This window comes from Leopardus geoffroyi, chromosome B3 (assembly GCF_018350155.1).
Source record: "Leopardus geoffroyi isolate Oge1 chromosome B3, O.geoffroyi_Oge1_pat1.0, whole genome shotgun sequence".
In the NCBI taxonomy this organism is placed as follows: Eukaryota; Metazoa; Chordata; class Mammalia; order Carnivora; family Felidae; genus Leopardus; species Leopardus geoffroyi.
The window spans coordinates 142686928-142701954 of record NC_059337.1 but is presented as its reverse complement, the minus strand read 5'-3'; the positions used below and the strand labels follow the sequence as shown (position 1 = coordinate 142701954).

The 15027-nt window shown below is 46.9% G+C and overlaps 1 protein-coding gene and 1 long non-coding RNA gene across 5 annotated transcripts in view; both read left to right on the top strand.

The window, feature by feature from the left end:
• Window positions 1-15027, top strand: part of WARS1 (tryptophanyl-tRNA synthetase 1) — a 31303-nt gene that overhangs the window by 3657 nt on the left and 12619 nt on the right. For all 4 annotated transcript variants that reach the window (XM_045452116.1, XM_045452114.1, XM_045452113.1 and 1 more), the window contains 5 exons: window positions 2750-2928; window positions 7904-8117; window positions 9120-9228; window positions 13242-13361; window positions 13870-14052. In XM_045452116.1, the coding sequence (XP_045308072.1) occupies window positions 2815-2928; window positions 7904-8117; window positions 9120-9228; window positions 13242-13361; window positions 13870-14052 (740 nt within the window). In that variant the 5' untranslated portion in view covers window positions 2750-2814. The remainder of the gene's footprint in view (window positions 1-2749; window positions 2929-7903; window positions 8118-9119; window positions 9229-13241; window positions 13362-13869; window positions 14053-15027) is intronic.
• LOC123584320 lies at window positions 2935-5355 on the top strand. Its single transcript, XR_006705315.1, has 2 exons — window positions 2935-3377; window positions 4325-5355. It is a non-coding gene; the product is annotated as an uncharacterized LOC123584320 (long non-coding RNA).

The window sequence follows — 15027 nt, the reverse complement described above, 5'->3', positions numbered from 1 at the left end:
AAGGATGTAAACCTTACAGTGAAGATTGAACTGGGTGACTGATGAGACTGATTAATTCAGTAAATGCTGATAAACTGCTGCATATGAGGCACTAGAAGCACGTGGAAGAGAAAGCCCGGTGCCTGCTTTCACTGTCTAGTGGAGAAGACGTGAATAAGTAAATGCAGCGTGAGTGCCCTGGTAGACTTACTAACAAAATGCTTGGGGACCACCGACGACAGGGGGATCAGCTTGGCCCCAGAGGCGCAGGAGTCAGGAAGAGCTGCTGAAAAGAGCTGAGGTCTGAATTAGTAAGATAACAGGAAGTGTGCATGAAGAGGAGGGTAGTAAGATAACAGGAAGGTGCATGCAGGCAAGGGGAGCGGCTGGAATTCTGAGAGCACACGGCTTAGAGGAGCCTCGGCATCAGGTCCCGGCTTAGCTACCCTGGCAGTGGAACCTCAGGGGCTGGTTCTAACTTCCCTGGGCCATCAGCCTCTCATCTGCTAATGCAGAGCATATACTATGCCATGGGATGTGATGTTTGGCCATTTGTGGCTAGAAGTGGTTTTCATCCCTTTGATTGTTATCTGATAGGAGCCTCAGTGTTTGTCCTCACAGGTGCTCCTCAGAGGCTCTTCCGCATTTCTTATCTTTTTTATAGGCTTCCCTAAACTGGGGCTTTGTTATCTGAAACAACTATTTCACCCGACTTCCTTTTCTGGGAATTGAGGTGATTCTCAGCAAAGGGGGAAAAGAAACTGACTATTGTCTCATCCTGGTTTCAGTATTACAGTTTCATTGACTTATATAAAAATTGGCCTAGTTAAAATTTATATACTTCTTAAGTAAACATTTAACAAATTGATAAAAAATAAATTACCCCTGGGGCGCCTGGGTGGCTCCGTCGGTCAAGCATCCAACTTTGGCTCAGGTCATGATCTCAAGGTTCGTGGATTCGAGCCCCACATCGGGTTCTGTGCTGACAGCTCAGAGCCTGGAGCCTGCTCGGATTCTGCGTCTCCCTCTCTCTCTGCCCCTCCCCTGCTTATGCTCTGTCTCTCTCTCTCAAAAATAAATACATATTAATAAATAAATAAATAACCCCTCAAGGCACCTGGCTGGCGCAGTTGGTAGAGCATGCAACTCTTAATCGTGGGGTCGTGAATTTGAACCCCACAAGTAGTGTTTACTGGGTGGCTCAGCCGGTTAAGCATTCGGCCTGCTCTCAGCTTGGGTCTTGATCTCAGGGTTGTGAGTTCAAGCCCTGCGTTGGGCTCCATGCTGGGCGTGAAGCTTACTTTAAAAAAAAAAAAAAAAAAATTACCCCTCAAGTTTGTGTGTTTGGTTCAGAGAGTTAATAGAAAAAAACTTAAACAGTTAGACACAAAATAGTCATTTATTGAACCTCTGCCACGGGGCTAATGCTGTCCTGGACTGTCTGTTAACCCACACTATCACACTCCGTCCACACACCAGTCCTGCAGGTAGTGTTACCGTCAGCCGCACCTCACGGTCGAGAAGCTGAGACTCCTCGCAGTCAGGGAACGTGTAGCACAGCTTTGGAGGGTGTGGGCTGCAGCTGCTTGAGCTTATGTCCCGTCTCTACTGCTCGTGTTATCTCGGGGAAGTTTTATAACCTCTCTGTGCCTCGGTTGGCTCATCCGTACAAGGGAGACAACAGATCTGTCTCACAGGATTGCCGTGAAGCTTCCGCAAGCGGATGTGTATAAGGCGCTCAGAAAAGTGGCAGGTACGGAGGTGCCGGGAGTTAGCTGCTCTGGCACAGCCCATTGTCATTGTCCTGTCCTCACTCAAGGTACAGCTGCAAGTCATAGATGGAGCTGGGGTTCGGCCGAGCCCCGGAACCCTGACGACAGCACTCGTAATAGGTGTATATCTTGTTTTAGTTTACGAAAGGCTACCAGCTGGTTTTTCCTCATTTCTTCTTTAGAGCAGCCCTCAAGGTAGGTGGAGAGGTTCCTGATGGTGCCACTTGATAGATGAGGAAGCGGACACTGACCCAAAAGGGGACTGACTGTGGCTGGTCTCTGCTCCAAGGCGACACTGGGTGGCCTGCCTTGCGTCCCACCTTTTTCAAGGTTAACGGAAAATAATAACTACTAAAAGGTGCCGGTACACCTTCTTCAGAGGTCTGCAGTGAAGTTAGTCAGCACGTAGAATGGTCGGGCTACGTATAGTTTTTTCCCCGTTTGGAGCCCGGGACAGATAAGGCCCTGCCCTCCGCCCCACCTCGCTTCAGCTGGGAACAGAGCAGCTGGCCGGCAGAGAAAGCCGTTTGTTCAGCCGTGTGCTGGTTGTGGCTGCAAAGGCCTGGAAACTCATCCCCGGCACAATTAAGATAAAGAGTAAATAGCAGTTTGCCACATGCTTCTAGCTCTAGTGGACTTAGGTTTGTTAAAACACCTAGGTGTTTGCTCCCTGAACAAACACGCGTCCTTCCTGTGCGCTGGGCACCGGGTGAGGCTCACACGCTCTTAGTGAGGGGCCCTCCCTCGCTGCCCTGATCTCCCAGCCCCCCCCCCCCCCCCCGCCCCGTCAGTCCTCCTCGCTGCACTTGCTCTCTTTCCTCCTTCATGGCCCCGAGGTCCTGCCGATGCCTTTACCGCCGCTGTTCTCCCCATGCCCTTTCTTGTAACTCCTCCATCCTCGTTGGAAGGCGAGGGACTAGGTAGATGCACGAGCGGTAAAACGGCTGCGGTGGTTGGTTAATCGGTCCTCCCCCCCTTCTCCCCCTCGCCCCCCACAGTTTCGTCTGGACCACCGAGCAAATCTTCCGACGCCCTAGCCAGCCAGAGACCTAGGTCCTGGAAGATGGCGGACGTGTCCAACGGCGAACAGGGGTGTGCCTCCCCTCTGGAACTGTTCAACAGGATAGCTGCTCAGGGGGAGCTCGTGCGGTCCCTCAAAGCTGGAAAGGCACCACAGGTATGGGATCCGTCGGGTTCGCTGCACATGCATCTGGGCCAAGTCTAGGGTTATGTTTCCCGGGAGCAGACTGTTCCCAAGACTCTGTTCCCTCAATAACTGAGGTCTTTTGACTGTGAATTTATTTTCTCCGTTATTGACGTGCGTGTGGTCTAAACAAAAGCCTCTGAAATTCAGCAGTCCTCCCCCTTTCCTGTTCCCATTTTCTTTTCCCAGAAACAAACATTTCAGTTCTTTGAGCGGATTCTTTGGTATGTACCCCCCATTTCTCTAAAAACCACACTTTTACATTGCTTCTTGTGGATATTCAGGTGTGGGTGAGAGGAGTTAGCACCTCCATCGGCACCTCCCGTCCCTCTGCTGTCCCGCGCATGTCAGTCAGTGTCAGCATCGATGCTCCTCTGACCACATAAGTGCTGCTGGCAGCTGACCCACTGAGTATACTCCAGGTGCCTTGCCTTTCCTGCCCCGGAGTTGATGTTTGTCCTGATTCCCGTTTGCTCAGTGTCTTGTGTACTACTGGTAATGGGGCTCCGGGCCCCCTCCAGCCGGGTGAGTCTCCTCCCAGGGCACTCACACCAGCCAGTCTGTAGCTCATCTTCTTGAAAAGCCGTCTTTCCCTTCCCTCCCCCTGTGGGCTCCCTGTTTCCTGATCCTGTGTCTTACTCCTCCTTTGTTTACTCTGTCTTGACAGAGCAAATCCTCCAATAGTTTTCTGAAAAAATTAGTGCTAAAGAAATAATTTGGGAGGACTTGCATTTCTAAAAGTACCTTTATTTTGTCTACTATAACTAGAAACTTAAGACCCTTAATTCTCAGGGCGCCTGGGTGGCTCAGTCAGTTAAGCGTCCAATTTGGGCTCAGGGCATACTCTCGTGGTTCGTTGGCTTGAGCCCCTCCTGGGCCTCACCGGGCTTGCCATGCACTCTTGTGTGTGTGCTCGCACTCTCTCTCTCTCTCTCAAAAATAAATAAACTTAAAAAAAAAAAAAAGGAGGACCCTTAATTCTCAGAAATTCTATTATTTCTTTGATTTCTTCTCTCCTGTTTTCTCTGTTCTCTGTGGGTCTTTTTTTCCCAGAAGCTGGCCCCTCTGTTTTTGTTTTTGTTTTTATTTTATTTTTTAACTTCTCCTTTCCATTTTGTTTTCTTGTTGCTCTTCTTTCAGATATATTTCCTTAACTTCTTATGTTTCCTTTTTTTTTCCCTTTGAGTAGGCTCCACACCCAACGTGGGGTTTGAACTCATCACCCTGAAATCAAGAGTCTCATGTTCCACCGACTGAGCCAGCCAGGCACTCCCTCCTCAACTCTTAATCCTCCTATCGTGTTTCGTTTATCCTGTCATTTTTAACTTCCACGAGCTCATTTGCTTTTTGAATGTTCCTTTCCTTATAGCAACCCGTTCTTGTTTCCTAGGTACGGTAAGTGACCTTTTATCTCTGAGATCTTGGTGATGGTTTTCCTGATATCCTCTGAGGACAGAGGGGCTGGGCTGTGTGGCTGTCCCTGAACTTCCCTGTTCAGTGCCGTGTGTCCCTGATCTAGATACTTCTAACTCCACCTTCCTGGCACAGAGCCTCTGTGTGGGGGGGTGGGGGGGGAGGGGGTGCGGGCAGAGAGCCGACCAGCTGTTTCTTAAACAGACTTACAACCTGTGCTCCTGTTTTTAGAACCCACCTTCCCCCTCACTTCCACTGATGCCCCAGCCCCCAGCCCCGGGACTCCCCAGCGGCATAATTCCAGTGTTTTCACGACATTCTGCTACCAGTCCATCCAGCAGCTCTGCAGTTTCCGAAATCTTGTTGCTGACGCCCTCTTTTTGTTGCCTTTGTCCTCACGGGGTTACGCCTTAAAGGTCTCTCTGCTGTTGCTGCGAGGTTTCAGGAGTGTAATCCGTTCCGTCTGCGTCTCTAATGCACGGAGGCACTGCCTTTCCTTCTGCGATGCCTCCACTCTTAGGACCCTCAGCTGCTACATCTCCGTGACTTCCTCGTCCGTCGCTTCCAGCCCCGGTTGTCTTCTTTTCAGGACCGCTTCCTGGGTCCTCCACCGATGGCATCAACCATCTCCCACCCACCCTGGCAGTTTACTTCAACTCTTTGACCCCGAATCAACCATTATATCTTAAAAGAAATAAGTGGTACTGTAAGACAGTGATGTCAAAACAAGGAGTTGGTTATTCACAGACAGAGGTTTCCACATCAGGTAGGACTTGGTGGATGAGGCTAAGAAGTTGTTTTTAAAAACCTTGAAATAGATAAAGGACCCAAATGTTCATTTACTCTTTAAACCCATTTTTGGAAACTTGGCAGTGGTATTTTTACCTATTTAATACTAAATATGAATACCGTTTCATAAGTGTTTTTAGTTAGTAATTCTTAGTGACTCCAGTTGTGTTCATTATTAAACACACGATACTTAACACCGTTTAGAATTACTCTTCCAAGTGTGTTCTTTGACTTAAGCCATCAGCTGACCAACGAGAGAGATCAGAGGTTGCACAATGAAGTCAGAGCAAAATGGGGAAAACTCAGAAGTAAATTTGCCTCCGGAATGTGTTATGATAGAACACCTGATGTTTTAGAAATTCACTTTGTGCAAATACTTGAGCCACTTTGGGAGCACCAATAGAGTGAGGGCACCGGGAGTTCTTTCTTCAGCCGTCTCTGCCACGTGTGTAGGCTGGGGTCCTCACCATTCTTCTCTCCTCCGTGTGCCAGGGGGATAAGACCCCTTGCTTTCAGCCACAGTTCACTAAAAAGCAGGGTGTTTCCTGGGGGGGATAGGTCAGAATCCAGGGGCTCTGAAGAGAGACAGTGGCTGGGAGCATGAACAGTTTGAGCAGGACTCGAGAAATGACACTGGATCAGGGGTGCCTGGGTGGCTCAGTCGGTTAGGCACCCGACTTCGGCTCAGGTCATAATCTCACAGTTTGTGAGTTCGAGTCCTGCGTCAGGCTCTGCACTGACAGCTGGAGCCTGGAGCCTGCTTCCGATTCTGTGTCTCCCTCTCTCTCTCTCTCTCTGCCCCTCCCATGCTCATGCTCTGTCTCTCTCTGTCTCTCAATAATAAATGTTAAAAAAAAATTTTAAATCAAAAACAAAAAAAAGAAATGGCACTGGATTGTAAAGGTTAAGCCAGAGAGCAGTCGTTTTTCTTGTCCTCTTAGTTTAAGTCAACTTTTTAATTGGAAGTGCCCCACTTAACCAGAAAAGTATGGAGATCGTAATCAGTCCTCTTACTGAATTTTCACAAAATGACCACACCTGTGTAACCAGTGCCCACATCAGGAAACCAGACAGCAGCGCCCGGAAGCCATCCTCAGGCCCCTTCAGCCACTGCCTCTGCCCTCACCCTAGGCCTCCACCATGGATAGTTCTGCCTGTCTTGGAGCTTTATATATTCAGGTTGTGTATAGTCTTTTTTTTTCTCCCCTAGAAAGTCAGCTTTTAAGTCCTGTTTCAGTGTCCTGTTCCATGTTAGATTAAGGAAACAAGAAAATCCACACGGCAGGCTTGTCTGTCTATTTAAATCCCACTCCAGACTGCAGACAGTTCTTGAGCAGGGATACTGGTTGAATGTTTGACTTTCAAAGAGCCTCCGGGTTGCAAGCAGAGTTCGAGCAGATAGAGTATGAAATGTCAACATAGCCGGTGATAAAAGGGTATTGACCAAAGTGTACTTCAAAGCACGCTAATCCTTCCCACAGATAATTCGATAAATCATGCTTGCTAAACATTATGTGGTTGCACTGAACCTAGGCACTGCAGGAATGAGATGAGTAAAACGTACTCACCTATGCAGCCTGGCAATTATCCTGTCTCTTCTATGAGGGTTAGCCATGGGGTTATTCGGCCCACAGTTCTAATTCATTTTAAGAACGAATTCCAGGTAGTTTCCGAATTTGAAACTCAAATCTGTATCTGCGGAATCTCCCCAAGGTGTCAGTTCTCTGTGGCCCTGGGGCTGCTCCTGATGCAACCGTTACGTCTGAATGGAGGTTGGTGTTGTGGTGTCTCCACCAGGAAACCCAGTTTATGGAACATTATGTGTAAACTCTAAACAGGAATGTTTGTACTTCCCTTGGCAGGCAAATTGGACTGTGTATATTCTTTGTTTGTGATCTAATCCAGCAAGGCCAATTACAGGAGCAGAGCTCTGGGCATAGCATGACTAATCTGCCTAATTAGGCCTGCTCTTTCAGAGGCCAGCCTTCATGGGTGGCTAGTGTGGGCTTCTGGAGCAGAAGGGCTTTGATAGATCTCCAGAGTACCCACGGGTGTAGTCTACATTTGTTTTCCTTCTGCTTATTTAAAGCACTCAGTATGCAAACACTTTGGACAGCTTGATAAGGCTCCAAACTACAGTAACATAACTGTTTCCCACTACATCCCTCCTTAATTTATGACTTGAAAGCCTCTATTTTTCCTTGCCTTTATCTGTTTCCCTGATGTCTAGGGTTGCCATTACCATCCTTGGTGGCATTATCTAAGCTGCCGCAAATACTCGTCTGAACTGTGTGGCACATAAAAACAAGGTCCGATGTAGAATTCCGTATACTCAGTCCAGGGAGCTTGCCGCACACGTTCTCTGGCATCGGTGGTGTTTGAGAAATCCGTAGTGTATTCACTGTGTCGTAAATAACTGTATATCATGTCACATTCATCCGGTAGTGTTTGTGGTAGTAATCCATAGATTACATAGATCCACTAGAACAATGCAGAAGTGAACTATATTTGGGCCCGTGACTTGCCGTGTGTCCATGGGCAGACTCCTTCACCCCTATGAGTGTCAGAGTCCTACTAGAACAGCACAGTGACAGTGATGCTGCCTGCCTCGGAGGGCTGTCTTGAGACTGAAGGAGGTAATGTGTGTGAGGGCATTTAGCACAGCGCCTGCCACGTGACAGTCACGTTCAGCAAAATGTTAGCCATGTTAGTATTTTTAGGTTTCATCCTTATTTCCTTTGTCCAGGATGAAATCGATTCTGCAATACAGATGCTGTTATCGTTAAAAATGAGCTACAAAGCCGCCATGGGGGAAGATTACAAAGCCGACTGCCCTCCAGGGAACCCAGCACCTGGGAATGATAGTGGCCTGGGTGCCACAGAAGCTGAAGAGGATTTTGTGGACCCTTGGACGGTACAGACCAGCAGTGCCAAGGGCATTGACTATGATAAGCTCATTGGTACGTCCTGGGAGAAGCCCCGACTTTTAGAAGTGATCCCATTGGTCACTAGTTGATCTCGTTGGTGTTTTTTTCTCTTGAATTATAAACCCAGTCAAGCTTCAATGGCAAGAAAAAATAGATGCTAAAATCTTTTGGTCGTGCATTATATTCCCAAAGGATTCTTTTCAACTGAAATAACAATGTAAAACTTATTTCAAAATAATGATCTATAGTAGATAGGTTAGTGGAAGCGTTCTCCTTTTTTTTTTGAGCAATTCAGAACTTCAGGGAAGGTCTTTTGGAATGGCATCTTTGCAGTCATTCAAATCACCTTTCACTGAATGCTTAAAGTCAGAAATGGATCACCTAAGTCTCCTCCAGTGGTATTGACTGTGGAGCTGAAAAGCTGGAAGTCTGCTTAAGAAGGGTGGCTCCTCAAGGGGACAGGTCGCCACTGGCCAGCCCTTCCCCATAGGGCTTCCTGCTCAGGGAAGTCCGTATTCCAAGATCACTGGTAATCACCAGAGAGGGGGCATTACTAAAATGTTTTGATCAAAGTTGAAAGCCATTTTCCTAATTTAAGTATCGACTACCAATGGGGGGAAATTCACTGGTAGACAGATGCTAGTTCAGTCCAACAACTAAAGAATATTAAGATTATGGTTGTCAGTGTACATAAAGCCCCCCGTAATTAGCAACTGGGGGGCGGGGGTGGAGGCGAAAAGTTGCTAGGCAGGCTGAATTCTGGATGTTTCCCATCAAAATCCAATCCCAGACAAAACACCATTTTATTCTGTAATTTGTTTCCTGTTTTGCTGGTTGTCGTCTCAGCTGTCATTGTTAACATGAACGGCATTTGATTGGGGTTGAGGTAGGGACTAGGAGCAAAAGTCCTGGAGAGGACTGAGTTCGTTAGGATTGTACACGGATCACCAGCTTTTCCCCTTCAGTAATACCTGATCACCAAACCCCACACCACCTAAGATAGTCATTTCCTCATTACCATTTTTTTTTTTCCAGTTCGGTTCGGAAGCAGTAAAATTGACAAAGAGCTGGTAAACTGGATAGAGAGAGCCATCGGGCAGAAACCACACCGCTTCCTGCGCAGAGGCATCTTCTTCTCGCACAGGTCAGGGGCTTCCCACCCTCCTCTCCCTTTAGTTCCAGACATGATTAGGAGGCCCCTCCTGCAGGCTGCCTGCTATGTGGGGAAATGATAGCCAGTTGTCTGAAGACTGGGGTCCACCTTCTGTCCTGTCAATAACTGGCCGTGGGTTCATGTCCTGTCCCCTCCCCCTCGGGCCCCGACTTTATTCATTTGTGAGCTGTTCACTTCACAAGGTGGAGGTCACATACGCGGCAGATGACATTCACGCTAGATTATGTACTATAAAATCATAAAATGTCATAAGATAAAAGATTAATATGTCCAAGTTTAACATTTCCCACGCGATAAGCAAGAGGCTTCCTGAAACTGCGCCCTCTTCCTGCCATTGTACTGGCTCCCTCGTAAGTCATGGCAAAAGAGAAACCAATAGAGTGTACCTGGAACAGACTATCCCTACCTCCTACTATAAATTCCACGCAGATTGCATCAGAAAATGGGCAGGTTCCAAAAGGGTTCTTGTAGCTCATTTTTGAAACTCTGCTCACGGGATTTATGGTCCGTGGTAGGGCTGTTCTGTTGTGCTGGCATTCGTGGTTATGGGAGAGCACGCAGGATGGCACTCGGCCGTCTGCTGGAACACTTAAAATTCCGTGTGCAGAAAACGCCAGGCCCCACTCAGCCCTCTTTCTGGACAGAATATAATCAAAGCTTTTACCTTAAGATTTAATTACCCTTCTTCAAGTACACAGTTCAGTGGTCTTTAGTATATTCATAAGGTTGTGTACCCATCACCACCACCAGCTCCAGAACATCTCCACCCCGGGAAGAAACCCCATCCCCCTACCCCCACCACCCCGGCAACCACCATTTCAGGGTTTTCAAGGTTCCTCCGTGTTGCCGGGTGCATTAGTGCTTCACTCGTTTTATACCTGAATAATGTGCCATTGAATAGATTCACCCCACAACATTTTGTTTATCCATTCACCGCTTGCTGGGCATTTGGGTTCTTTTCACTGGAAAGAATGTATGTTGTGTGGACATAACGTTCTCAGTTCCCTCAGGGTGTGTGGGAACAGAACTATTGCATCATAAGGTAGTTCTAGAACTTTCTGAGGATCTGCCAAACTGATCTCCACAGTGGCTGTGATTTTTGTACTCCCACCAATAGTGCACAAACAAGGATTCCAGTTTCTCCACATCCTCCCCAACCCTTACTGTTTTCTATTTTGTGTTTGTTTTAGAGTCATGCTCATAGGTAGGAAGTGGTTTTTCTTTATCTTTTCTTTCTTTTTTTTCCTTGAGAGGGAGAGAGAGAGAGCACAGGCAGGAGCTGGCAGGAGGGGCAAAGGGAGAGAAGGAGAATCCCAAGCAGGCTCCGAGCTCAGCAAGGAGCCTGATGCGGGTCAATCCCATGACCTTGGGATCACGACCTGAGCTGATAGCAAGAATCAGACGCTCAACCGACTGAGCCACCCAGGTACCCCTGAAGTGGTTTTTCATTGTGTCTTGATTTATATTTCCCTAATGACTAATGATGTTGAGCATCCTTTCATGTGCTTATTGGCTATTTTTATATATTCTTTGAAGAATATTCTGATCCTTTGCCCACTTTTTAATTAGGTTATCTTTTTATTACTGAGCTATAAGAGTTTTTTATATAATATTTCAGATCCTAGTTTCTTATCAAATATATGGTTTGCAAATACTCCAATTATGTATGTATCTTTTTACTTTATTGAGTGTTCTTTGAAACCCAATACTTTTCATCTTTATGAAATACGGTTTATTTTGTTTTTCAGTTCCCTTTGCTTTTAGTGTCCTAAGAAACTGTTGCCTAATCCAAGATCATGAAGATTTGCTCCAAAAGTTTTACTTTTACATTTAGCTGTGGGTTATCCCAAATTATGCCCTGAATTATGTTAAGGAAGTTTCCTTCTCTTCGTAGCTTGTTGAGTATTTTCATCATGAAAGGTGTCGGATTTTATTAAATTCCTCTTCTGAGTCTGCTGAGATGATCATGTCTTATATTGATAGGGTGTATCACATTGATGGATTTTTGTGTGTGGAACCAACTTTGCATTCCTGGGACAAATCCCACTTGATCATGATATATCATCCTTTTTATATGTTGCTGGATTTGGTCTGCTAGCAGCTGAGGATGTTGGCATCTGTATCACAAGGGTCTGCAGTTTTCTGTCGCTTGTGGTGTCGAGATAACCCTGGCCTCAGAATGAGTTTGCAAGTATTCCCTTTTCAGTTTGTTTGGAAGAGTTTGTGAAGGATTGCTGTTGATTGTTGTTTTTTTAATATTTGATAGAATCCGCCATGAGGCCATCTGGTCCTGGGCTCTTTGTAGGTCATTTTTTGATTACTAGTTCAGTTTCTTCGCTTGTTCTAGATTTGTTCAGATTCTCTATTTCTTCTTGAGTCAGTCTGGTAGTTTCTCTCTAGGAATTGGTCTTTTTCATCAAGGTTGTCTCATTTGTGGCCATACGATTGTTCTTAGCATTCCTTTATAATCCTTTTTATTCCTGTGAAGTCAGTAATAACGTCCCTTCTTCCATTCCTGACTTTAGTAGAGGCTTCGCACTTTTTTTCCCACCTTGGTCACTTTCGCTGAAGGTTTACCAGTTTTGTTGATCTTAAATCAAAACTTAGCATTTTACAGGTCTCGCTGCCCATATGACTTGTTTACTTCTGTGAGTAACCCTGTAGGCTCTTGGCTTGGGGAGGCATGGAACTTGCAACTTTTGGCCATTCTCAGGTTTGAGAATGCCCCTCTAACGTTATCATCTGCAAAATGGGGGATTAGAGGAGAGGTGGCACATGCTGTCAAGCTGCAAACTGTGGGCTTTGCCTGGGCTCCTTCACCTACTGGAAACTATCCTCACGAAGCTGAGCTCAATTTGCAAGCCTCAGTCCGTTCCCTGTGCTCCTTAAGAGCGCCTGGCCCCCAGGGCAGTCCCTGAGGAGCTCTCAGAGACTTCAAGGACAGCTCGTGGGACAGCTACATTTTTTTCTTGCTTCTTTAAGTCCATAAAAGTTAATTGTGAGAACCAAAGAAAGACTCTTTTCTTCCAAAATTACATTTTTTTAATTCTTTCCTTATTTCAAAAACTGTGTATGATCATTTCCTGGAGGTAAAAGAAGCTAAGCACAAAGAAACAGTCCCCACGACCCTGTGAGCCCGAAGATGGACGCTGTGAACCCTTGGTGTGGGCTGTGTGGAGGGGTCACTTCTTAGAGTATTCTTGCGTGGGGTCTCCCAGCCAGACCTCTTTTATCTGGGGACACTTTGTCCAGAAATGAAGAGCGTTCACACGCTGGAGTAGTGGTTTCACACCCTGCCGATGAGGTGGTTACTGAGGGAGCTTTTTAAAAATGCAGATTCCCAGATACCACCCAGATTCACTGAGTCAGACTCTCTGAAGGTAGGGTCCAGGGAAATGCAATATGACCAGGTGATTCTGCACAATCAGGAGGGAGGACCCTTCATGTGCATTGTCTGTGGACCCCAGTCATCACCCCAGATGAAGACAGTTGGTCCCAGCCTGGCTGGGGGAGCCCAAATCAGATCTGCAGCTGGGGACCTCACCTCTGTACTCCCCATGCATGTTCTTCACTCCCAGCCCTGAGTCAGGACTGTGCAGGGCCCTGCAGCCTCCCCGTCTGGGTCTCCAGAGTCTCAGGGCTGGGGTCCTAAACAAGGGATTGTGTAGGGCTGGCTTGGCATCATTCCCAGGAAAGCAGATGATGTGGGCACACTGATATTTGAAAATTCCAAAGGGGCTCTCTCCACTGGCTGCCCAACTGTATGCATCTTTTATTCCAAACCTACGTGTCTCATACTTTTAAAACAAACACAGGAGAAATCATGTCAGTAGACATTTCCAGTTATTTTTCTAACATAAGTGCCAAGGATAACAAACTCTATTATCTGTGTTGTATTTTCTCTATCATTTCCCAGTGAGCATCAGTGCCTTAATTTTTATTTCAGAAAATCACACTATTTCCTTTTCTCCTTTTTCACTTAGAGATATGAATCAAATCCTTGATGCCTATGAAAATAAGAAGCCGTTTTACCTGTATACGGGCAGGGGCCCCTCTTCCGAAGCAATGCATGTAGGTCACCTCATCCCATTTATTTTCACAAAGTAAGTATTGTATCGGGTACCTTTTTCCACTTCTATTGGTAAACCAGGAATGTTATTTATAAACCATGTCTAGAATGACAAGGCAGCCCTAGTTTGTGTTCGTTAGACAAACAAGGTGTGAGGGGACTGGTGCCTTTCTGGCTTCTGTTCATTTTGTTCCTGGTGTCACTTTAGAAAGCGTGGCGTGATGGGGTCAGCCAGCCTGTTTCCTCCTGTCCCTGTGACCGTGGCAGAGTCCCTTCCCTGAGCCTTCCTTTCCACGTCTGCAGGAAGGGAGTGATAATACCTACCTCCTAAAACAGTTGCCAGCCTGCAAAATAATGTAAAGCAGTACAAAGCTGAATGCAGGGCCTTCCAAGTTAATCAGTCGTAGTGGTCAAATTTCACAGCATGACACTGTGCGGTTGTGTAGACGAGAAAGTTTTGCCATACATCGTTAGCAGGGACTGTGTCTTCGGATTCAGAACAGAGAAACGAGACGGTAGCCTTCTTTCCCGGTGTGTCCTAGGTGGCTGCAGGATGTGTTTAACGTGCCCTTGGTCATCCAGATGACAGATGATGAGAAGTACCTGTGGAAAGACCTGACCCTGGACCAGGCCTACGGCTACGCCGTGGAGAACGCCAAGGACATCATCGCCTGTGGCTTTGACATCAACAAGACTTTCATCTTCTCTGATCTTGACTACATGGGGTAAGGAGAGGATGCTCAGCTGCCTTCTAAACAAGCAGATGCAGACGTCAGGGCCTCATCTCAGCCACGGCTGAGTCGGAGACATCGGAAATGGCCTTTAGGTCTGGTGACTGTTTTTCTCCCTTTGTGAAACATTAGGATATGGTTTGTTGGTTTCATTCTCCAGTTAAGGTTTCCATCCACAGCTTGAGACAGAATTGTAGTTTCTCTCCGAGGACCGTCAGCTTGCCGGGTTAGCGCCTTTCTCTTTCTTTGCATACTTTTCCTCACAGAGAAGGACTCACTGGCACACAGTCCGTTCACGGGCCAGTTCTTTAAGTTGACCACTCAGTAGGCCAAAATACTGCATTTGGAAAATCCCTGAATTGAAACTTCTGAGGTCTGTTTCATCCCAAATGACTACGAAGAACTATGTTAGAAAAGTAAGGCTTTGTCAAGTGTCCCAAGAATATGCTGTTCGGCTCAGCAAATATATCCTGAGCACCTGAGACACGGCTCTCCCCGCAAGGCACAGGCAATCCCCACAGAACCTAAGGAGGGTGGCCCCCATCATACGAGGGCTCATTACCAGGCCAAGACAGGACGTGGTGAAAACACGGGACGGGCTGCATCCGCACTCAGTGCAGAGGAACGTGCCCCTTACCGTTTCCCCAGAACGTCCCTTTTTATAAGGACTGAAATCTGAATGGTGGCTTTATATCCACAGAGAGACACAGTTGCCTTGATAAGAAGTCTGGCCTTTCTACCAACTAGTAAATGAATTAGTAATTTTTACCTTGAGATTTTTAAAATCGCATCTCTGTGGGCATACAGGCATCGTGGTGTGGTGTCCTCGGTGGGTTGGCCGGTGCTCCTCTCCGGCGTCACTGCCACGTCCGGCCAGGTGGCACACCCCATGGTCCCACCGCCCCACCTTTGAGTGTGTTCTGACTTCTCCTCTCCCTGCGCCACCTCCAAACACACCGTCAAGCTCCC